Source organism: Paroedura picta, chromosome 2 (assembly GCF_049243985.1).
Source record: "Paroedura picta isolate Pp20150507F chromosome 2, Ppicta_v3.0, whole genome shotgun sequence".
Taxonomy (NCBI): Eukaryota; Metazoa; Chordata; class Lepidosauria; order Squamata; family Gekkonidae; genus Paroedura; species Paroedura picta.
Genome location: NC_135370.1, coordinates 139,801,009 through 139,826,581, shown reverse-complemented (window position 1 = coordinate 139,826,581; position 25,573 = coordinate 139,801,009). Strand labels below are relative to the sequence as shown.

The window sequence follows — 25,573 nt, the reverse complement described above, 5'->3', positions numbered from 1 at the left end:
AGCACCCTGGAGCCCACCCAGTTCCCCCACTGGAACACAGGTCTCCTTGCTGCTGGGATCCTACCCAAAGGAAGTGTCCAGTGGTACCCTGTGGCCTACCCAGTTCCCCCGCTGGGAACATGGGTCCCCTTGCCACTGGATTTCCACCAAAGGGAAGTGTCCACCTTGGGTGCCAAGTTCCCATGACCAGTGGCCCCCTTTGCCAAAAGGCAAGCAAGCCATGTGTATCCAAGCAAATCTGAGTTGGCTCCCCTCAGCCACTGCCTTGCACCTCATCTGCCATGAGCATAATGGAGGTAACCAAGCAGTTCCATCCATAAACCAATGAGAACCATCTCCCCTGGGTCTCCTGAGCCCCCTAGGCAGCAATCCATTGGTAACTCTGAGGACCGCTGTTGGGGTGACACATAATGATGACCCCCCTGGCAGCATTCTAAGAGGTCTAAGAGTCATGCTTTGTGTGTCAACTGGTGGGGGAAATCAAGTGGTGGATTAAGCAATGCTCCAGGCAGTTTGCTACAAAAAAAATCCCCAATCGTGGGAGAAGGGAGAGGGAGGTGGATGCGAGGGCAGGCACTGAAGTCCGAGATTGCACTACTTTAGCTACTTTGGTTGCGCACATTTATTTCGCTTGTGGTTGCTGGTTGCTCTCCTCCCACTTTTTTAAAATGGAGAATGTTGCTGCTGGTTTGTTGCTGGGACCCTGGATGCTGACGATGTTGTTTGAAATGCCCCCCCCCCCCCCAAAAAATGCATGTGCAAAAGGTAAGCCTTTCACTTTATTTCCACGGTATGGAATGGCCCTGGGAAATAATTATGGGGCTTCAGACTCTGGTTTAAATGCATGGGGATTCAAGCCCTGACTGGAACATCTCAGCTGGCCCAAATATTCATTTAGTTGGACAACTGTTCAATGTTTAGCAGCTTAACTTTGACTTTCTCAGGACTATATTTCAAGAACGGTTGTTTGGCATAGGGGCTTTCCTGGTCAATTGGGCTGGTCTACCATGGCCAACTCAGGAATTTTTTTCATTAGTGGCTGCTGCAGCAGCAACTGTGTCTAATTCCAGTCTCCCTACATTCATGGGTAACTTGTTCATAATTTTCTCAGATTGTAAGGAGATATCCGATAAACAGTTCTTATTGAATTGTAATCTGTGTATGGCATGCACCACAATATGAATGCCATAAGCTTCACTGTGAATGAGTCAGCTCGGTGAGAAGACCCTGAGCCTTTGTGGAGAGTGGTATATAAATATAATAAATAAATATAATACATAAATAAATATTGGATGGGGAGCAAATGCAGTGAGCCATTCCCCAGATTACTTTGTGTAGAAAACATCATGAAATCCCTTACAAACCAGTTGGTGGCTGCGCGGTAGCTATTTCTTTGTATAATTAAGAGATGAACATGACATTCTAGTAAATTAAGTTTTCTTAATCCTGGATCTGGGATGATCTGTGGAGTGGTGAAGAGCATGTTATTCATGGGCATGTGTTTGTTTTCTGTTACCACAACCTGTTTCGAAATCCTCTAGGTGTTTGTATAGACAAATTGGAAGGGAAGCCAAAATTTGTTTTCCTGGAAAAGGGAAATTTTGAGGGGGGGGGGGGTATTCTGAGCAGAGCAGAAAATGTTTCTAATTAATGAAAAACAAAAACAAATGCCCACATTTAAAATGTCCCTAACCAAAAAGTGGGGGAAGTGGCGTTTACCTATGAAGGAATATATAAACATAAAATGGATGGCAACAGGATGTGGAAAGGCTTTCCAATGCTGGAATGGAACCAAAATTGTAAGAAATCAATTGTGGCGAGTGAGTTTCCTGTGCAAAAACTGAGCCCCCCAAAAGGAAGAAATTAACATTGGGGGGGGGGGGTTGCTTCCCATTGTTGTAACAGAACAGCAAAATAGAAAAACATAAAGTCATACAGAGCAGTGTGGGTGGAGGGGGAGAGCTGTCATATGCTGAAATGGAGCATAAAATTAGGAAGAAATTAATAAACTAGGCTTTTAGAGAGAGGGAAATATTTTCATCACAGAAATGGAGCACACAAATGTGAAGAAAATCCTCAGAGTGATAGCAGCCATGGGGAAAATAAACAAGCTACTTTCCGAAACTGTGTATGTGCATCACAGCAGCTAATTGTGTTTGCATGAGTGCTGTTGCACTTGACATGTAGCTGCCTGGCATACTCAGATGAATGACTTGGCAGTCACATAATCCAGTCATAGGCTTTCACCCTCATTTTCACTGTGCATGTCCATCAGTTTTTTTTTCTCATTCTGGATTTTCCTTCACATTTACCATACATGTCCATTGAGTTTTATTTTTCATTATGCATTGATTTCCCTCCCTTCAGAACTCAGTTTGCTTTCTGGTCACTGTTTCCCAAGTTTCATGAGAATGGTTTTATGACAATTTCCCCCTTACTTCACTCCCAAGCTAAAGGTTACTGAAAAGTATACAGAGTCGCTCAAATTCCCTTCTCCAACCATTCTGCACATCCTGCCATCCTCCCCCCATCATTGATGTACAAGCTCTACTATTGCTTACTTTTCCATCATGCACATTTTTGAGGTTTTTTACAGGCAGGATAAGTCTAGAGATATGTGTTCATTGCTAAACTTGGATCACTGGAGAAAAAATATTGAAAAAGACTTAGGGACAGTCAAGAGTCTTTCAAAATTAAAGACAACACAGCTCAGAAATTGGTTTTGTGTGTGTGTGTGCATTCTCACATGCAGAAAGGGGTAGGAAGCACCTTCCCACAAATGTGGCATTATTGCCCCTTCCCATTTTAGCAACTGCACAGATCCCCATCACTCCCCCATTCTTTCCACTGTCCTGTTTGTCTCCACTGGGTTTCTTTCATGCAAAGGACTGAACCACAAGAATCACTAGGCTCATCCTGCCTCTAAAACACCCCACAAAATGTACATGGTGGAAAAAGTAAGCAATTATGGAGCTTTTATACTGATTAAAGGGGGAGAGCTTTTATACTGATTAAAGGGGGAGAGCCATTATTTTTTTGCCAAGATGGCTACCCAAGAGTATATACAGAAAGAACAATTTCTATCATATTTCAAAAAACACACCCAGTCTGAAACTGACTAATAAGAAGACACAAACCATGTCACACAAAGAAAGAAAGAAAGAAAGAAAGAAAGAAAGAAAGAAAGAAAGAAAGAAAGAAAGAAAGAAAGAAAGAAAGAAAGAAAGAAAGAAAGAAAGAAAGAAAGAAATTAGCACTGTGACACATGTCTGTTTTTCTTCATTGGAAGGCAGAATATATACTCTGCGATTCCTAATAGAAAAATGGGGGGGGGGAGTGTAGAGTACAGGCACAGAATTCAAAGTAAAGCCTTACAAACTAGTCTTCAGTGAAAGCTGAAAGTAAGCTATGGGCAAACATGCACATAGCTGAGGGACCCTAGGTGAACATGTACATAGCTGTGCTTCTCAACCAAATTCTGCACAGTTGCACCACTTCTGGGGTTTCTTGAAGCCTGAAGAATGTTTTAGGGGTTTCTCACTGGTCAAAAAGTTGGAAAAGGCTGTCCTATAGTATCTGCTCAGATATATGCCAGTTTTGAAACTGATGGGCTGGGCAAGCACACATCAAGAGATATATGATGCAACGATTACTCCAGAGAATAGTCATCCGCCTTGCATCATCTTTAGAAAGGCAGATCATGAATGCTGTAAAAGGCATAAACATTTGCACATTTAAATAAGCATCTGCCCAATCCCATCATTATTTCTGATTTTAACATTAAGAACTGAGCATATGCTCATAGAAATCTATCTGCATTGCATATGTTTTTTCTTTCTGTATGGAAGGTATGTGGCTGTGCCTATTTGATGTTGCATAACTGGTGATGGACATATTAGCTTTGTATAGCTTCTGGATAGGTCTCAGGGACCCTCAAGAACCAATGATTCTATGTAAAATGTTCATATAATATATCAGTTAGAGTTCATTCCTCCTCTTCAGTTTCTCTTAAGCAAACCCCTGAAAACAGCAGTCATTTTATGTGACCAAACTTGTGCAGCAGGTAGATTAAATGCAGACTTGGTTGATAAATAGGGCCAGCCTCCCTTATCTCTTACCAAACTTAATTTATATGCATTACAGAATAATGAAAAACAATGGTTGTTCACTTCCAGTCAGATCCAAACACAGTGGGAACGAAAGGGCAATGTATTCTATGATGGACATAGTGCTGTTGTATTTTGTTTGGGTGTGCTAAGTAGCAGTTGTGTCTAAGACATTTTTTTTTCCTGTTTGAAGAATTAGATTAAAGACTTCACCAACACTGCATTTAAGACGCCAGGCTTGTCACACCCTGACACTATGCTTGTGATACAACATGGAATTCCTAGGCATTTGCCCTTTCATAATGTTTCACTTTGGAAATCACAGTGCAACAATGAACAAGCGTTACTTCCTTTTGAAGATCCTCACAACCTTTCAGATGCACACACAGTTAAGTTTGTGATTCTTCTCACTTTAGCTGGACATTTATCTTTCAGTCCAAGCTGCAACACAACTTACGTGGCACCAGCAGCCTCTGCTGGCAGAACAATTGCTTGTCTGGTCATTAATTAATGAGGGCTTTTAACAAATCAGCATAGCAAAAGGAAGATAACTATTTTAATGGTACTGGGGCAAATGCAGTATACATACAGACTTTGCTATGTGACATCCGTTTTTGTCAAATTTCAGGAGACACAGTGGCATTAAGAAGAAAATATTTTTAATCCAAATACCTGCTATTCTTGAAATATGTTTTGGAACAATATTTCTCAGTAGCAAAGAGGAAGAGTACAGTAGCCCCTTAAAGACAAAATTGTGGCAGCTTTCATGGATCACTGCTCACTTCTTCAGATCCTCTACCACAATTTTTTTTTAAGTGTTTAAGGGCCTACTGGATTCCTGCTCTTTTCTACTGCTCTAGACAGAGTGACATGGCTACCTATCTTAATATTTCTCATTGCTGAACTTCATTGTGGCTTCAGTGATCACTGGGTCTCTACTGGTCCCATCACTTTCTCTCACGGGGAACAAACAAATCAACCTGTGAAAGAAAAGAGCTTGGAAATGAAATTTGCCTGTCTAACAGAACCAGTGCATGACTACATGGTTTGCTTGTTAAGACATTTCCTCCCTCCCCTCACATTCACTGATTCTTTCACAAAGAGATCCACATGTTTTTCCAATAAAGAAAATAGAAGGACATTGCTGGCACATGATGGCATAAATTAAATGGGATGCTATGCAAGTGGATGGGCCCAAGATGATAACCATTTGCCTTCATCTAAACCAGTGGTCCCCAACCATTTTATCACCGGGGACTGGTCAACGCTTGACAATTTTACTGAGGCCCAAGGGGGGGGGGGTAGACTTTTGCCGAGGGACGTCGCTGTCGCTACCACTGCCACTGCCTGAGCCCCTGCTCCACTTGCTTGCCTGCTGGTGCCACTGACTTCCCACTGCCCGGTGGGGGGCGCTGCCAGCAGCAGCTGCGCAGTGCCGCACTGAGGGGGAGCCCCAGCCATGGTGGCCGCTAGAGAGCACCAAAGGTGAGCCAGTAGCAAAGTGGCAGGGCAACCCCCAAAGCAGCAGCCGGGGAGGAGGATGAGGAGGAGCCACGGCCCGGTACTGACTGATCCACGGACCGGCACTGGTCCCCGGACTAGGGGTTGGGGACCACTGATCTAAACTATTCTAGGTATGATTTTGCTTATCTGTTTGAACCTCTGACCTCTCACATCATCCATTATGTGTAACTGCTAATTCTATTGATTTATGATGGGATTCACATGTAAAACAAAAGTATTTGTAGTACCAAGATAAAGAATATGTTTTCCCCATGGCAAACAGCATTCTACGTTCCCTGCTGTTTCTTACACACAAGTCCCCTGTTGTCTGATGGGGAGACTGTTGATTATTTCTTTCCTGCACACTTCACCATACCCTGTTCCTGTTATTTTATATACAAAATTATTTACTTCTCAGGCTTGCCCAACCACACTTGTTTTAACCATCCTGGATAACAGGCCTATTTGGACCACAGTCCTCTTGAATGGCCTACACACACATATACACACAAAGTTAAAGCCACATAAGACTTGGATGAGAGACCACCAAGAAAGACCACTATGCTACACAGAGAAAGGCAATGGCAAACTGCCTCCATTCATTTCTTGCCTTGAGAACTTTGCAAGGGGTTACCATAAGTCAGCTGCAACTAGAGATACCTTATAATTAACTTAGGATGAAGCCTGCTTTAAAAGCAGGCTGGGAGCCTGTGGCAAGCCTCCCCCACCCTGCCAGCTCTTGCTGCATAAGGCTGGAGGGAATGATGAGAGCAGGTCAGAATACAAGGCAACCCCCACCCCCACCAGTGGTGAGAAGGTAGCAAACAGCCATGGGACACCTGCAGTGGATGCAGCCACTTGTGCCAGGGAGGTATAGATGGGTTTGCTCACCTCCGCAAGGGGATAGGAAAGGCTGCCATTCCACAGATGCCTACTTAACAGGGGCTGTGAAGGCTGGCTGGGTATCTGTGGAGGAGGCAAAGCTCCCACCATTGGCAAGAAGGTGGGGCAGGTCTTCAGGCCCTCCATGGTTGGTGTTCCCATGCATCCTGGGTGGCAGACACTGGTGCAGGCTCTGCAGAGCAGGCAGCCAGTAGCAAGAAGGCATGCTGACTGGTAATGGAGCCATGCAGCTTACCTCCTGCCAACTTCACGTGGTCAAAATTATGCCAATTATGCTTCTATATCTGTATCTAGAACTATACAAGAGCGAGCTTAACATCCCTGATAACCACAGTGGGGTAGTCACTGACCTGGAGCCAGACATCCTGGAAGGTGAAGTCAAATGGGCCTTAGGAAGTCTGAGCAACAATAAAGCTAATGGAGGTGACAGCATTCCAGTTGAACTATTCTAAATCTTAAAAGATGATGCAGTGAAAGTGCTACACTCAATATGCCAGCAAATTTGGAAAACAGTGGCCACAAGATTGGAAAAGGTCAGTTTATATTCCAATCCCAAAGAAGGGCAATGCCAAAGAATGTTCAAACTACCACACCATTGCACTCAGAGGAATTAGAGATCAAATTGCCAACATACACTGGATCATGGAGAAAGCTAGGGAGTTCCAGAAGAACATCTACTTCTGCTTCATTGACTATTGTAAAGCCTTTGATTGTGGGGAGCACAACAAATTGTGGCAAGTTCTTAAAGAGATGAGAATACCAGAGCATCTTATCTGGCTCTTGAGAAACCTATATGCAGGTCAAGAAGCAACAGTGAGAACCGGGCATGGAATCACTGATTGGTTCAAAATTGAGAAAGGAGTTCAGCGAGGCTGTATACTGTCGCCTTGCCTATTTAACTTGTATGCGGAGCACATCAGGGTTAGGGAAGCCCACATCAGGCCCTAGGGAAGCACGCCTAGCCTCGACCAGGGCCAGGGCCTTTTCGGTCCTGGCCCCCACCTGGTGGAATGAGCTGCAGGCCCTGCGGGACCCTTTAACGTTCCGCAGGGCCTGCAAGACGGAGCTCTTCCGCCAGGTCTATGGTTGAGGCTGGGGCTGCCGGGGTACATCGACTGCTCTCCCCCAGGCTTCTTGAACATCGTTGACCTCCTTCTCCTCCACCCCCCCTTTTTTAGGAATGGGGGTAGGAAGGGGATCTTATTATTGTGCTGCCATGTTGTGACATTTTAAAGTCTTTTAATGGGAGTTTTAATGGGTTTTTAAAGACATTGTAACCCGCCGCGAGCCATTTGGGAGTGGCAGGAAATAAATCGAAATAATAATAATAATAATAGATGAGTGACAAATTGGATCAAGATTGCAGGGAGAAATATCAACAACCTCAGATAGGCAGATAATTCCACTCTAATGGAAGAAAGCGAAGAGGAACTTAAAGAGCCTTTTGATGCGGGTGAAGGAGAGTGCAAAAGTTGGCTTGAAACTCAACCTCAAGAAAACGAAGATCATGGCATCCGGCCCTCTCAATTCCTGGCAAATAGATGGGGAAGAAATGGAGGTAGTGACAGATTTTATTTTCCTGGGCTCCAAGATCACTGTAGATGGAGTCTGCAGCAAAGAAATTAAAAGACGCTTGCTCCTAGGGAGGAAGGCTATGGCAAATCTAGACAGCATCTTAAAAAGCAGAGACATCATCACCCTGTCAACGAAAGTGCGTCTAGTCAAGGCTATGGTCTTCCCAGTTGCAATGTATGGCTGTAAAAGTTGGACCATAAGGAAGGCCGAGCGTTAAAGAATTGAGGCTTTTGAACTCTGATGCTGGAGAAGACTCTTGCGAGTCACTTGGACTGCAAGGCGAACAAACCGGCCAGACCTAGAGGAGATCAGCCCTGACTGCTCCTTAGGAGGCCAGATCCTGAAGATGAAACTCAAATACTTTGGCCACCTCATGAGAAGGAAGGACTCATGAGAAGAGAAGAGCCTAATGCTGGGAGCATTTGGGGGCAAAAGAAGAAGGGGACAACAGAGAATGAGGTGGCTGGATGGAGTCACTGAAGCAGTAGGTGCAAACTTAAATGGACTCTGGGGAAAGGTAGAGGACAGGAAGGCCTGGAGGATCATTGTCCATGGGGTCCCGATGGGTCGGACACGACTTTGCACCTAACAGCAACAATCTGTATCTATCTTCATGTGATCAAAATGGGAGGAGGGAGTGGGAAGGAGCCTCTAATTTGCACTCAGTGGAGGAAGGCCGTCCAAATGTAGGCAAATTAGAGGCTCCCTGCTGCTTCTTGACAGCACAGCAGCTCATCCGAGTGGCCCTCAGTGAGGAGGGCCCTTTCACCCATGAGCGAACCAGAGAGCTGGCACATCACCAGAAGCATAGTCACAATTGTGTGGTATGATCACGAATGTTCAGATAGTTGCCAGCTCAGTAAACCACCTGTTTGCTAATCATTAACAGTGCTAATTGTTCTTCAAGTAGTTTAAGCCCTGTAGTCAGGTTACTTTTCACACACAGTTTAAGCCCTGTAGTCAGGTTATTTTTCAAGTATTAAAAAAGTGTAGTAGAGTGCAAAACAACAGTCGCTGCTCTTTTCAAACTGCCTTTGTATTCTGTGTTAGTAAATTGGTTTAGCACTATAGTGCTCAACTTAAAACATTTTTTAAAAGCTGCTTTTGCTGGCCATGATAATTTAACCTACAGTATTTACTAACGAATCCGAAAGTCTATGTGCTGAGGTCAAAACATGAAACCTGAGGTCAAAACCTGAAACATAAGTCATGCATACAAAAATCTTATGAACTGTTTTGAAAGAAGTTCCCTCTTCTCCATAAATGGGCATAGCTGGCAAACTAGACTTTCTTCTAGCTGCTACTGACACTAAACATTCAGAGACAATGCTGAATCTAGGAACACTCTGTATGTGTTGGCTTCTTCAGGGGGAATGTGTCTTCTCAAGAACAAGAATGCCCTGTGTATCAAAATCTATGCTCAGCTACCATCATCATTTCCTTCTTGTCTAGGCTATCAATTTATTCAGTCCCTCACTCACGGCATACGACTGGACTCAAACCCTCATTCTTTGAGGATTTACATCATTTACTGCAGAAGTAGAAATAAAGAAACATAGATGGCTCCACACTTCAAACTTCTGATTCCTTTCACCTAACATTTTCATGCAGATATTGATCAATATAGGAGAAAAAAATGAGCAGAGGATAATTCCCTTGCAAGTAGTTTCCTAGAATCAGTTTGTGGGGTTGTCCATTGGGGAGAGGGGTGGTTAATAATAATAATAATAATAATAATAATAATAATAATAATAATAATAATAATAATAATAATAATAATAATGGCTGACCATTCTTTTGAGTACTTGGAGAAAGAGAACATGCGTGTAGACATTGGTGACCTGGTAGACATTATATACCTGCACTTTCAAAAGGCTTTTGACAAGGTACCTCACCAAAATCTCCTGAGTAAACATAGCAGTCATGAGATAAGAGGATTGATTCTCTTTTGGATAAAAGATTGGTTAAATCAGTGGTCCCCAACCACCGGGCTGCCGCTTGGTGCTGGGCTGCGAATGCTCCCTCTCCCTGCCCCCTGCAGCGAGAAGCTCGCCAGACAGTGAGCAAATTGGCCACCAAAGCGGCCGATTAGCTTGCGACCCAGAAAGCTTCTTTCTGCGGGAGGTGGGGAGAGGGAAACGTGGCTGCCAGTACGCTGGTGGTGAAAACACGCATGCTCGGACCCGGGGCCCGGCGGATGCGCAGCAGCTCCCACACAAATGTGCATGCGTGGACCTGCCATGCATGTGCGTTTGCGCCTGGTGGGGCCGCAAACGTGCACACATGGCCATTTTGCGCATGTGTACATGCGCATAGCCGTCACGCATGCACATTTACACCTCACTGGGAGCACAAACACACATGCGCTGCAGGCCCGCACATGTGCGCATGCGTGAAACGGCCATGTGTGCATGTTTGCGACCCCAACAGGTGCAAACGCACATGCGCAGCAGGTCCACGCATTTATGTTTGCATGGGAGCTGCTGCGCATGCGCCGGGCCCCGGGTTGCCCTCCCCCCCACCCCTTGGCAGCGGTCAGCAAATCTAAAAAGTACTATTTGATTTATTCATAAATGATCTGTAAGAAGTACTGGTAGTATAGTGGCCAAGTTTGCAGATGATACAAAAATATCCATGAGTTTGAAAACCAGGGCTATGAGAAGCTCCGAGAAGATGGGTCTCCACAAATTGGGTGAGTGAGCAACAGTGAAACAAATGATCTTATGATCTTCTTTTTGTTATGGCCAGTAATAAATTATTGTACTATGAGATACATACAAATACAAGTTACAAGGTTACCTTTTTACACTGGAAAACTCCAGAAAAATTATTGCAATGTTTAATTGATCTGTGCCCTTCATTCCCCCTAATCTCATTACTAATCAGTCAGTCTTACAGTTAGGCAAGGATGAGGTAGTCTGCTTCAGGCAGCAGATTTGGGGGTATCGCCAAAAGACAAAACATTGTCAATTATTTTGTTTACTATTTTAGTTTTTTCACCACAAGGAGCAATTTAGATTTTCTGCTTCAGGCACCAAAGCACCTTAAGCTTTCTTTGCTTATAATAGTGGTTTATCCATTCCTGAAACTGTTAGCTAGTGAGCTGTGTATAGTTTTGACATGTTTTCCCTGAAGCCAGAAAGGGCTGGAGTTACTTTGACATTGTAGGTGGATCATCTTCATAATAAATGCTGGAGGCTGTTTTTGAAGTATAATCATTCTCCACAAGGGCAGTTGCCTTCATTTCAGTCCCAGAACTCGGGTTTAAAGATCAAGCACCTTGTAAGGAATGGAGAGATGCTAGGCCTGTCTGGGGCAAGAAATGTCAGGCACCTTGCCCAAGTCAGGCTGGGGTGATGATGATGGTGACTGACCTTGCATTGCTTAGCTGACAGTTGACCTTGCACTGATCAATAAGAACTCTTGTCTCTGAAGCAACTGTAAATGGGGAAAAAAGAGGCGGAAGCAATCTCAGTAACTGAAGTAGTTCTAAACACAAAGAGCTTTTCAAAACTGATTATGCTCAATCCTTAAGTGGGCATATAGTAACACATCTGACTGTGATACGGAACAATAGTCCAATATATTCTGCGGAATACTTGAAGTTCCAAAAACAAATATTTTTTCATTGTTTTGGGCATAAAAGCCATTTATATGATTTGTACCCAACATTATTTCTGAAATGATTAAATAAGTCACATGTAGATAGAATGATTTCATCTTCACAATGACAAAATATAGGTTGGATCCAAAGTTTGGTTTCTGTTGACAGAAGGAAACAAAACAGAACTTTTCTGCCTCCATTACAGCTGACTGTAATTCCCCATTGCACCTGACTGAGCCAAAAGCATGCTGGCGTTTTTCACTGATTCATTAATAAAGGCCAGTTTCTTGGTAACTTTTTTCTAAGACTGCTGATTAAATTCCAATTATCATGATGTAGTTAGAGGCAGTCCTACATTTCTGTGTTAGTCTTGGAAATGGTCAGAAAGTGCATTCCTTGGCCTGATGTGATGTATGGAGATGATACGGGAGGGGAGAGTCAAACCAAAATGGAGGTTTCTTGCCAACAACAGCAGCACCTAGAAGTCATTCAGTCATAGGCTTGAATTCTACCAGCTTTCCACTGAGGGAGGAAAAATCTCTTAGGCTGATTCCACAAGGGGTGGAAAGTTCAGGCCAGTGCTTGCATAGCAGCAGGGTAATCCCCATTTAGGCATGATGTTAGTGCTGGCCTAGACTCCACCTAGCCCTGGCTTACTTTAGGGCCTTCATTGCCCAGCAGCAAGGGAACATGGATTATTCCACCTTCCCTTTTTCTCCATGGGTGCCATTGGCAGCCATGTCGGGGCAGGCCCATGCACACAGGGAAGAGCCAGGCCTACCCACCTGTCATGAAACCCTAGTTCCTGACCCAAGGTTTTGGTTCCCTTTTGAGGTTCATTTCATTTCATTTCTTGTGCTCCCGGATCTCCCACTGAGTTGTTGCACCGCCCTAGACCCTGCCAGTGCCCCTCCCATCTCTTCCTTGCATTTCAAAGGTTCATCCTGCATTCCCTTTCTTATCTCTTCACCCAAGGCTGACCTCGCTGGAAACTCAGGGCCATTCCGCACCAGGATCTATGTTGCAAATTGGTTGCGGAACAAAAAAACGCCATTTAAAATAGTGGAATTCGTTGTTATGCATACCTGCCTTTGTAGTGGAATCCAGTTGCGTTTCTATCGCTTCCCACAGGTTTCCGGTCTTGGCAAAACTCGCTAGCCAGGAAGCAATATTGCCGAGCTTTTATTTTTGGCCAAAAATAAAGGTAAAAATAAAGGGAAAAATAAAGGGAAAATAAACCAGCAAATGGGGCTGTGTGGTGCTTGGTGCTTGGTGACTTAAAACAGCTCTGGGGAGGGACTGCAATCGGGGAAGCCTTGCTGGGTAAACGAAGGCTTGCCGGTGCGTTGATCTCCGCTCATTCTGAGAAAATAAAATGGCGATCGCTTCGCCGGAAGATCAGAGGAGAGAGCCAGGGGGAGGGACTTTGCAGAAACCGCAACAATGGTAACGCACAGAACGTTCCTGCTAGTGTTGCAGATTGTCCTTGGGGTCGCGATGGGTCGGGCACGACTTCACACCTAACAACAACAAAACCCCTGTGTATGTTCAGACTGTCTTATTGGAAATTTGGAAAAGGGATATTAAGTGGCATCAAACCCAGGTCTGCTGGTGAATATGCCCTCAGCAGGGAACTGCAGACACTACTATTGTTAACTAGTTCATTAAGCATTGTTCTTTAAATATTGTTAACTAGTTAACTAGTTCTTTAAGGAATGCTATATGTATCAGTTCAAAAGTGTATTTAGTGTATTCACACGTTACAATTTAAACTATGCACTTTGGAAACCTTCGATGTCTCAGAATATGGATAATCTACTATTGGAAGTCAGCAAATAAAAATAATATTCGATGTTTGGTTGCATTCTGTTAGTAGACCATGGAAACCCTTTACGTGGGACTTAAGGCTGTGGTAGCTGAGAATAGTGCAACCAAAGGAAGTAGATCTTGGTTGCCCGTCCTGATAATTGGTAATCATACTGACCTGGGCCTGACAGGTGCTATCATTTTATTAAGTTCAAACCAGATGTCCACAATCAGCTTAACATCATGGAGCTAAGCATATAGCATTTGTTTTTATAGTTCTTATTTTTCCAAAGGCACCCTTTGTAATGCAATTGAAGTATCCTGTATTAATGTTCAGGCTCTATCTGATAACTGCAAAGTCTTATTATAACTTTAAAAGTAATCTTCATTTTGAACTTTTGAGGGTTATGATTATAGCTGTGTCAGCTTCGGTGCTTTCATATTAAGGCAGTTATAATACTATTCAGTTCCAGTTATCTCCTTATTTCCTTTTCCTGCTGACTCTGGAATTTTTGCTTTGTCTGGAACAAGATACTTACAATGAATTACCTGTCGTCGTCCCCCCCCCCCTCCCATTGCCTCCAGTTCGTATCAGCCTCTGAAACATAGCTGGGTTGTAGGGATCAGCATTCCCACACCTCTCTCCTGACCCTGTTTAGATGCATTCTGTCTTATATCTGGACTTCTATCAAATTCTCAGCAACTTTGTGGAACAGGAAAAACAAGAGTAAAGAGAGAACATTCATCTCCACTTACTTAGGGTGGGCTTTCTCCACCAGAGTTTTGTGAAACCCTGGGGTATCTTGATGGCCCTGGAAGGGTTTCCCAAATGAATAGGACTTAATTTTTTATGTATTTTGTAAATTTGTTAAACATTTATCAGGCGGCATGACCATATATGGTCATTTGGACCTGCCCCCCCCCCCAATGGCCAGTGATGGGCCTGGAGGGGATAGGAAGGGAAGGGGCCTCAGATGGGTGTGTACACAGCTATGCTTCTCAACCATATTCTGAATAATCATGACACTTCTGGGGGTTCTCAAAGCCTGAAGAATGTTTCAAGGGTTTCTCAATAGTTAAAAAGTTGTGAAAGGCCACCCTCTGCAAGTCAAGTAAAAGTTGTTGGTTTTAAATTTGCCACTGAACTCAAACTTTGTCCTATTAGATATGCTTACCAAAAACAGCTCCACTATGTCAAATCGAGCTTACTTTGTGATAACAGCACCACAACTCCCTCTATTTTTCATATCGTTGACCAGGGAGGAGGATTCTAAAAAGCATTGTTGCTGTCATTGGAAGTGGTTAGATTGTCTTGAAAATTTGTTCTGAGGGATACAGTGACAGTAACACTTCTTCGCTTACTTAATCATTGCTTGTTGTTTCACTCCTTTCCTATTACTCCATGGGAACACCATGTCTATAGGCATGCAACATGAATCTGTAAGATAAGAATGAAAGAAGTTTTGTGTATGCAATGCACATGTTTGTAAAAAAGCTGGAACCAGCTGAAGCATGCTAGCAGGAGCCCTAATATTTCCTTTAATCCTCTCTCTTTTCTTTCCTGGCTACTGCACAATATGAATTGCAACACTAAATGGTTATGAAGGGCCTGATGATGAAATCAGAGCTATGCAACTCAGATCTGATTTATGTTGCCAGAACACAGTAATCAAAATTAATGCTAAGGAAAGTAACATTTGCGGCAAAACAGCACAGCAAAGTTCATTGCACCATTTTACTTATTAACTGTCACTGCTCTTTGCTTTCAAGACAGGTGTAAAATGAAGGCAGAGATATAGAATTATTAACTGGTGCTGGGATTTTATATATATATTCAGGTTCAGCCCAATAAATTCATTATAAGAGCCTGACATTTCTGTGACTTCAAACTAATGCAAAGAGTTCTTAGATATTTATGATGACATCTTATCAGAGTGTTCGTGTAATTAGTTAGTAGGACACTAGGCTGATTTTTTCCTCTCTGATTTTTAATTATATGTATGTAGTACACCAGACTTCCCTTATTTCTGAAGGTAAAGTTGGTCAGGAAAGAAAAGAAAGGGGAAAAGGATAACAATGAGGGGCATTTCCCACGGCTTAAAAATAGCACAATGGTAGCTGATTGAAAACGCTACTAATTTGCCATAACGCACGACGTCGTAAACAATCTGCAACAATCCTGAAACCGAACCGCCAAAAGCGCTTCGTTGTAGCGCTTCTAGGGGAATCCAGAAAACTGGATTCACCCTCCGGATAGCGATACACTCCTGCAACCAATCTGCAACACTAGCGCTAAAGACCTGTGCGTTACCATTGTTGCGGGTTCTTCAAAGTCCCTCCTCCCGAGCCTGTCCTCCAAACTTCCGGCGAACTGTTCGCCATTTTTTTTTTCTCCGAGCGAGCGGGGATCTACGAGGCAACGGGACAGCGACTGGCTTTCAAGCACGATCACTTTCGGAAATTCTGCCCGGACACCACAAGAGTTTTTCACAAGCACAGTGGCACACACCGTCACGTTCCCAAAATTTGCCCAAAGCTTAAAACCCCGTCTACCATCGGCCAGTCCTAGCGGAGTCAACGTACAGGGAGCATTTTAAAAAATTTTCCTCTGAGCGTGCCAACGAACGTTCGCCGCTCGCAGTCTCCTGCTTAGCTTAGAGGGGTTCAATAGACATGATTCGTGGTGATATCATGAGGGGCGGCTTATGTGTAGTGGGTCTTTGTGTGGTTCCCGGTGCGTGCTTGTGCTTGGGTGCGGACAACCCCTTCCATTGGCGGCTAGACCTCCGGCAAGCGGAGTTGCCGTCCCCCGTTCATTTTAAAAAATTTTCCTCTGAGCGTGCCAACGAACGGTCGCCGCTCGCGGTCTCCTGCTTAGCTTACAGGGGTTCAATAGACATGATTCGTGGTGATATCATGAGGGGCGGCTTATGTGTAGTGGGTCTTTGTGTGGTTCCCGGTGCGTGCTTGTGCTTGGGTGCGGACAACCCCTTCCATTGGCGGCTAGACCTCCGGCAAGCGGAGTCGCCGTCCCCCGTTCATTTTAAAAAACATTCCTCTGAGCGTGCCAACGAACGTACGCCAGTAACATGTCATGTTTGGTTGATTTATGCTGTGGCTGGTGAATATTATTGGGGAACTGCCGAGTACTGCCGCACTTGCTCTCGGTTGAACACCGGCATGCGTTTGTGTAATGGCGGACATTTTCCTAAAATGGCTCCCGCTGCATGTTCAAACTGCTCTTCTCGCGTGTAAACGAATACGCGCATGCGTTAAGTCAAACAACAAGGGCGCCAATCTGGCCATTAGGAGCAGATCCTGTTCCCGCGCGAGGAGTTTTGAACGTGACATGTGACCTGATGTGGCCAATGTGCGTGTCCCCTGCTGCCCTCCACCAATCAGGAGCCGGCTAGTCCCTTTGTCTTTGTGTGCGGGAAGGTATATGATCCGTTGCACCCTGCACCTCCCACCACCATTTTGCTCAGCTACTAGCGAAAGCAACATGGAATCGTCTTCTCAAGCCTCGTCCGTCCCTGCAACCGGCCGTGGCCCTACTTGGAGGGACGCGGAGATCAGGGACCTGATCGGGATTTTCTCGGAGGAGAAAATCCAGGACGCGTTCCAGTCCTCCCACAGGAATAGGGAGGTTTTTGAACAAGTGGCTATTAAGATGCGCGCCCTGGGCCACAACAGGACCGGCCTTGAATGCCGGTCGAAGACCAAGACAATGAGGGCAGAGTATATGCGTGCCGTGAACCATAATAAGGGTTCCGGCAACGAAAAGGTTACCTGCCCCTACTTCGAGGAGCAGCGCCAGCTGTACGGGGACGGGGAAGGATCCGGCAGGCCGAAGCGCGTCGGCCGGAGCCTTAAGGTGGTTCGGAAGCCGGCTGCCCCGGTCGAGGAACCACCCGCTGAGGAGGATCCCGGCGAGGGAACCTCGTCCAGCTTTCGCCCTCCACCCCCCGTCCAGCAACGAGCCGCGGAATCGGTAACGCTGGACCTGATCGCCATCGCTCCTGGGGAGCCAGAGGAGGCTCCTGAGCAAACGCCCCTTGCCTCCGGTAAGTGATTTTCTTTTTATTTTATATTTCCTTTTGAGCAAATGTGTGTTCTGACGTTTGGGCATCGTTTTCTCGTGTGTTCGTTGCAACGCATAAGATGGTAGGCTGTGGAGTGCTTGCTGTGGTTACTATTTGAAACGGTTTTAATTTTATAATTTTATAATTTAATTTTTAAAAGATTTTAAAAGAAGGTAGGCTGTGGAGTGCTTGCTGTGGTTACTATTTGAAACGGTTTTAATGTTATAATTTAATTTTAATTTTTAAAAGATTTAATAAGATGGTTGGCTGTGGAGTGCTTGATGTGGTTAGTATTTTAAACGGTCATGTTTAACCCACAGCCCCAAAATATTTGCTGCATGCCTCGCCCATAGGCCTTCTGCAGTACTTTGGCTCACTACTTTGGGAGCTTGCTTTGTGGTTCATGGTGTATGCTTGCTCATTTTTCACTATTTTCTGCTCTTGTCCACAGAGACACAGTTGCCAGGGACGGGGCCCCTAGAGTCTCCAGCAGCACCTGACGTGGATAGTGATTCGGGGGCATCAACTAACATTGGTAAGTATTAGTAAAAATAGGGGGGGGCTGTTTTAACTGCTTTGTGCTTTTCTGTTTGTGCAGGGCAGCAGCACTGCTAAGAGAAAGAAGAGAGTCCCTCTGCGTTGCTGGTGTAGGCTTTGAAGCTGGCTTTGCCACCCTTTGGTCCTAGATCTTTTTTTTTTCCTTTTTTTGCAGATTTCATACCCGGAACACAGGAGGAGGAACAGCCTGGGGTGCTTGGACCTCCTGCCCGGCGCAGGCGGATACAGATTCAAGATGGTGAGCGTGCATGACCCGTTCCTTTCGAGCCATAGCTGCAGGACAATGTCGCTAGGCACTAACCATGTGCTCCCTTTTAATTGTTGAGAGTCCTGCTGTGAAAGTAGGCAAAAGTAAAAGCACAACATGGGCAAACAAACAATAGCCATGTGCTCACCGGGGATTGTTTAAATTCTTGGCAGGAAAACACGGGGACAAAAAAGGACACCATGTCCACCATGGTGTGTTTTGACTTTTTTGATGTTACTAACAGTTTTGTTTCTCATTTTTTGCCAACAGAGGTTCTTTCAGATGAGGAGGAGGAACCACCCCTGCCTCCAGGCAGCCCACCACCTAGAGGTGCGCTCCCAGCAGAGGAGAGGCTTACGAGGGAACGCGGCAGGCTGAGGCGCGTCTCCGTCTTGACAAGCGTGGGAGAGAGGCTCCTTGAGCACTGCTATGAGGAGTCACGGCGTGCCGCGGCCGCTGACCAAGCCATGCTCACACTCATTGCCCAGGAGGGGAGAAAATTGAGGGCAGTCCTTAGAGAGACAAACCAAATCCTACGCGAAGGCGTGGAGGAGGTGCGACTGATAAGGAGACTCATGGAGAGGGCAGTAGCGGTCATGGAAAGGGCCTACCCTCCACAAATCGCCCCCCCACCACCACCCACACCAACACCACCACTTCCAGCACCCACCCCACCAACTCCCTCTCAGAATGCCTCCACCCAAACAAGAAGGAGGACTATTCTCGGAAAGAGAAAAATTAAACCAGCAGACAAGTACTCCCCCTCCTAGTTTTGCCCACTTTTTCTATTTCATGTTATCTGTGTTTTGTTGTTTGTTGAATAAAGTTTATATTTTTGACTCTGTCTCTGTGTACCCTACTGTAGAATCTGCAAGGCTGAAAGCGGCCTCTCTAGTGATTGTGTATATTGTGGTACTGCTGTGTGGGTTGGAGGTTGGAGGGGTGTTAGTTCAAGGAGTTTTAGGAGTGTGGTGTGGGGTTAAATATGTGCGAGTTTAAGAAGTCACACTGGAGTCTTGTTATAAAATTTGTAATAACATTTTATTTTAAACAACATTTTAACAGGGGAAAAACATTAGGGAATGAAACTTGGAGCCCCACCAGCACCACCACCCCCCACCCCCCTGGAAAACCTATTTTTTTTAACAAAGGTATACATTTAACAGGGGAAAAACATTAGGGAATGAAACTTGGAGCCCCCCCCCCAACCCCTACCCCAAAACACAAACAGGAAACAAAACTCAGTTCCCACCGCTCCCCTCCCCAGCCCCTTCCATCGCCCTAACTCTCCTGCACAGCCGTCCCACGGTCCCCCTAACTTTGCGCCGGAAGAGCTCTTCGTCCTCCTTCTTCTTAACTGTGGGGAGGGAGAAAAAGTACACATTAGTACCACACATATTTTCAAATTTCTTTAGTTTACATGCATACACTTTTAAGTGGCCTTAGCCACAGTGTGAGATGAGTTGGGCAGTGGGGAACATAACCTACGTTCTTCCGCCTCCCTCTGTTGCCTGTGCTGCTCAATCTCCCCTTTCAGCTCTGCCACTTGAGCCTCCAGGGAAGTAACTCTGGCCTCCATGGCACGCAGCCTTGCCTCCACAGTTTCAGCTATAGAAATCAAACAAAGAATTTAATAACACTTCAAATGGGAGCATCACAGCAGGCTCCCATATGGCTCCATGGGGGTACACACACATGGGTCTCCCGCACAGGCATAAAACTCTCACCTGCAGCCTGTCCCGAGGTGGAAGGTCCCTCTTCCTCCCCCTCCTCACGCTCAGGTGCTGTTGCCAGCTTGGATGGTGATTGTGTGGCTGGGCAAAGAAAAAGACAAATCATAATTAAAAGCACACAAAACAGAGATGAAACACAGCTGGTGGACACACCACAGTTAGAGTCTAAGCGCATAACCAAAGTGGTTCTACAGTACTGGCTGGCTAAGTCTGAGGGGGTTGACAGCATATAAATACTTTCTCGAATTTCATTGGGGACAGTAGGGGAAAGAGGCAGCTAGTCATTCCATGCATGTTTAAGGGCAAAACACAACGAGGGCAGCACTCACCCATATGCCTCCTCATGTCCAGGGGGGGCTTCCCAGCCTTCTCCCATATTTTAACCATCTGGTCGTGGAAGACCGTCCTCCCACTTGGCTGCGGGATCCCCCCCCACTGTTCCAGACTGTTTAGGAAGTCCAGCTTAAGGCGCTTGAATTTTGTCCGGACCTGCTCCCAGGTCCGGACGTAGCCCCTCTCCCTCAGCTTTGAAGCCAACACCAGGTAGGCACCCTTGGTGTGGCAATGGGTGCTGGCCATTAGGCGGCCAACACTTTTTGATTGTAGCACAAGCTCCAGAAGTGCCTCAGCCTCGGCGCGCTGCCAGAAGGAGCCCTTCCGTGGCTTCGGCATCTTCGGAATGACGGTTAGGGAACGAACGTGCGTTGCTCCGATCGACCACCCCGTTTTTTAAATGTATCAAAGCTGCCCACCAATAAAATTATTCCTTGGAACATGAGTGGATTGATCCTCCGGTTTGACAGGGGTCGCCAATACTTCCTGGCTACCCGCCTCCCCGAACTTTCCCCATTCAGCGCTTCCGTATTGTGTTTGTCAATTTCAGTGGGGAGTTAGCATTTAGGGCTGTCAAAGTGCTTTTGGACCAGAGAATCCCCGTTTTTTTGCTGGCAAAGTACACAAACCGCACAAGACAAGGTTAAACAAAGAACACAAAACTTTATTCAACAACAGAGTAGGAAAAACAATTAAACACGCCTCCTGTTTCTGTAGATGTGGGTGGCTATGGCGTCCCGAACCTTGCACCCCTCAGCATATATCCTTTTTCTCCTTGCTTCAGGGATGTCCTGTGTATCCTGAAGGACTACAGGTTCAGGTTCGTCCTCAGGGAAGGGGATGTTATGTCCCTTGTCCTCGCATATGTTGTGCAAAATCACACATGCGATTATCAGCGGAGTCACATTGTCAATATGTACATGGAGTCGTGACATTAAACAACGGAACCGTGACTTCAAACGTCCAAAGGCACGCTCCACTACATTCCTTGCCCGGGAGTGACTGAGGTTGTAGTGGCTCTGCACGTCCGTCCTTGGCCGCTTGTAGGGAGTCATGAGCCAGCGTCGTAATGGGTAGGCTCCGTCCCCGAGGACCAACGCCGGCACACGCACGCCCTCAATGGTGGCGGTGGGGTTTCCTGGAACAAAGACCCCTTCGTCCATGGCTTTCCTGAGGTTGGATTCCCTGAAAACAAGGGCATCATGCCTCCTGCCACTCCACCCCACCTCGGCATCGATAAACCGGCCGGAGAAGTCCACTGTTCCTTGCAGGAGAACAGAGCAAAAGTCCTTCCTGTTCCCGTACTCTTTTATGCTTCCCCCGGGGGCACGGATAGGGATGTGGCTTCCATCGACGGCCGCAAAACAATGCGGGAATCCAAGCCTGGCAAACCCGTCCATACTCTGGAATAAGGGAAAGAAAAGAATATAAGCCATGGCATGTCAGCGTGGGGTGTATCGCGTCTTCGTTGCTGACCTGTCAAACAAGAAAAAAAATTTAAAGGGCAAAGGGGATAGAATGACACTCACCGCTCCAAGCCGGTCTCCGAGGCACACGACTTTGCTGAACAATTCCGCCTCCATGGCGAGGCAGAACTCCTTAAGGATATCGCCAACCGTAGTGACTCCGAGTCCGAATTGCTGGGCTACTGTCCGGAAGTACTGAGGGGTGGCCAAGTACCACAATGCGGCAGCCACCCTTTTTTCAACTGGAACGGGGCGCCGCATGCCAGTGACTTGCCTCTCCATGCGTCCACGTAGAGCCTCCACGAGTTCAAAAAATGTCCCCCTCGACATCCTGAAGTTGGCAATCCAGTGGTCATCATCCCAGCGAGTCCACACAAAATTCTCCCACCAGTCAGAGGATCGTTCGTCCACCCAGAACTGTCTGGGGAACCGGACCTCTGCCAGAGCTTGCCAGCGTTTCTTGGCCGCCATGGTTACCCTTACAGAACGTCTTCTGCTGCTGGTCAGCGTTCCGGCCACCCGTTCTCGGTACTCCGCGATAGCAGACGTCCGACGCGACAAGGCGATATTCATGCGCTGGACCACCGCGAGCATGTAAGCCAGCAATTGAAAAATAAGCCTCTCCATTGCAACGTTGACCTGTGCTGCGGGCAGTAGGCTACGCAAACAAAAGAGTGAGGCCGACCGCGTGTCTGCCCAGGTGCATATAAGCAGGTAACCTGTGGGCGTGTACTGTGGGCGGGGATTAACCAATCAAACATGTCAATGCATCTGGTTCCTAGAAAACAATAGAAAACACGTTCCAAGGGCGCCAATGATTGGACGATAACGCGTTGCTACGGGGTTTCCTGGGTTTTTTAAAAAAAAAGGGAACCCCGACAAGTTCGGCTTCAGGGTCGAGGTCAAAGGTGTGCCTGCAGTTTGATTGACGGGCACGGGAGGCCAGAAGCGCTAAAAAGGGACCTCCTTTGTAGCGATAAGACGGAGAACCGGAAGCCTGTGGGTTACGAAAGTGGCGAGAAGTGAAAGTGCCAAATTCCGCAAAAACCGCAGCTGTGCGTTACGGGCACGGCTAGTTACATTTCGCTACTTGAAGTAGCGCTTTCACAAACGGCAACCAAATAGCAACTTTGAGCTCTGTGCGAAATGGCCCTGATACACACTTTTTACCCCAAAGTCACTTAATTTTTTTTTTTTTGCAATGACTACCATTTAAATAGCATTAACAGAATTCGAACAGCCATATATTAAAACACAATTCTATTCCATGCCAAATGGAATTGGAGAAATAAAAAAAAAGTGGAGTGATATGCTTTTTTGATAGCACTTCCAATGCTGGGTAACTGGATTAATCACTGGCATATTGCACAAGTGTGCTCTGTGTATATTATACAGAATCCTTCCCCAACATTTCCTGTCTCAGGAGGACGTTTCTATGAGACTGTGGAGAACTGGTGCCAGTCAGAATAGATCACAAAAGGCAAGCTGAGCCAATAGTCTCAATTCAATACAAGGAAGGTTTGTAAGTCTCCTTCTTCCAACCGTGAAGGAGCTACAAAAGGCCAAATAACTTTCAGTTGTGGGTGGATTGATTCAAATGTTTTGAATGTTTATCCATAGTATGACAGTGTGTCATACTCTTCCTCAGGAAGGGTTATGACTAGTTTATCTTGAGTATTGCTTTAGGTGAAATTTGGTGACAATTAATTAGGGCAATGTTTTATAACTTGGGCTGTTCTTTGTGCAGACTATTCTCATTATGTCCTTTTATGCACCTCAGAGCTGCCACTGTTTTCCAGTGAGTTCAATCCTCATCTGAAAACTGTAAAATAATATATGAAAGGGAAAGAAAGATCCAGAAAATGCAGGGTAATGGGGAAGTAAATTTGGAGCTACTCCTGGAGCAATCAAAATTTTGCGGGAAGTTTTACAAACATTGATGATTTAAGAATGCCAATTTGGCAGTTTGCATGTGTGTGGAAATAGTCTCTATTAGGGTGTACATATACCAGGTTCCCTCCAAGAAATTAAGACTTCATATTTTTCAAGTGCTTAAAATATCTGGGAACTTTACCAAGAACAGATAAGGATGTCGCCTTTACACTATAGGACTACAGGCATGAATATATAGTAGGTACTTCTATAGTACAATTATAATGAGAGAAAGTGAATTGGTTTCTTTTAATAAACTAATTCATCATCTTAACTATTATTATTGCTGTTATTTATTACTAAGAACTTGCCCCCATTCTCTTTGGCTGCCAACACCATAGCTTACAATATTCTACTTATAATATTCTACTTCTGCATATTCTGCAGGATGATATAAAACACAGCGTTTTTTGACATTTGTATGATCATTTGATGCAGGACTCTAACTGATCAGCTTCCATGCTATTAGTCCAGATTCTTGTAAAATGTTATCTTTTGGTGATCCTTTACCAATACTGCAAGCTGGTTGGTCAGCAGCTGAGATATGTAATGGTATGTTTAGCTTTGGCTGAGGCTATTTTTCAGCTTGCAAAAAAACCCTTTGATCTAGGCAGTGGTCTCTAAACACAAATACTTGGAAGAATTCTAGTACTTGCCAAGACAACCACTGATTTAGGAAGTACATGGTCACAGAGAAAGGAGTATTATTTGAAGAATAGTTCAGACAAGGTGTTAAGTAAACATCCTCTGTTTAAGGTGGGTACCATGTTGGTCTAATGCAGCAATGAAGCAGTATGAAAGTGCAAATGTGTGAAATATTCTTGATCTGAACACTTTATTTGCCATTTAGTTGAAAACAATGCAGGCTTAAGGAACACAACACAGCCGTTTTAGGTCACTGTAAAATGGTACTGTTATTTTTCTTTAATATGGTCCATATAACAGATAAGAGGAGGAGACATGCAGGGAAGCTAATTGAGATTATGAGTCAGATTTTTGTTGTACAATCAGACAGATCTGAGCAGTTTAAACATCCATCAAACAGGGATGTGCAGACACACACACACCATGGTAATATTGTGGATTGTAAACTAAACATGAGCAGGCAGTGTGATGCAGCGGTAAAAAAGGTGAATGCCATTTTGGGCTGTATCAACAGGGGCATCACATCAAAATCACAAGATGTCATAGTCCCATTGTATACAGCACTGGTCAGACCACGCCTGGAGTACTGTGTGCAGTTCTGGAGGCCTCACTTCAAGAAGGACATAGATAACATTGAAAGGATACAAAGGAGAGCGACGAAGATGATCTGGGGCCAAGGGAACAAGCCCTATGAAGATAGGTTGAGGAACTTGGGAATGTTCAGCCTGGAGAAAAGGAGGTTGAGAGGGGACAAGATAGCCCTCTTTAAGTATTTGAAAGGTTGTCACTTGGAAGAGGACAGGATGCTGTTTCTGTTGGCTGCAGAGGAGAGGACACGCAGTAATGGGTTTAAACTTCAAGTACAACGATATAGGCTAGATATCAGGAAAAAGAATTCACAGTCAGAGTAGTTCAGCAGTGGAATAGGCTGCCTAAGGAGGTGGTGAACTCCCCCTCACTGGCAGTCTTCAAGCAAAGGTTGGATACACATTTTTCTTGGATGCTTTAGGATGCTTAGGGCTGATCCTGCGTTGAGCAGGGGGTTGGACTAGATGGCCTGTATGGCCCCTTCCAATTCTA

At 45.3% G+C, this 25,573-nt stretch overlaps 1 protein-coding gene across 1 annotated transcript; it reads left to right on the top strand.

Annotated features, from left to right (window-relative positions):
* Nucleotides 1-15,585: 15,585 nt before the first annotated feature.
* Nucleotides 15,586-19,223, top strand: LOC143830465 (uncharacterized). The gene is made up of 4 exons (XM_077322997.1): nt 15,586-17,561; nt 18,031-18,114; nt 18,292-18,375; nt 18,655-19,223. Exons 1-4 carry the CDS (start codon nt 16,940-16,942, stop codon nt 19,152-19,154), a joined length of 1,290 nt encoding a protein of 429 aa, XP_077179112.1. The 5' UTR covers nt 15,586-16,939; the 3' UTR covers nt 19,155-19,223.
* Nucleotides 19,224-25,573: the final 6,350 nt, after the last annotated feature.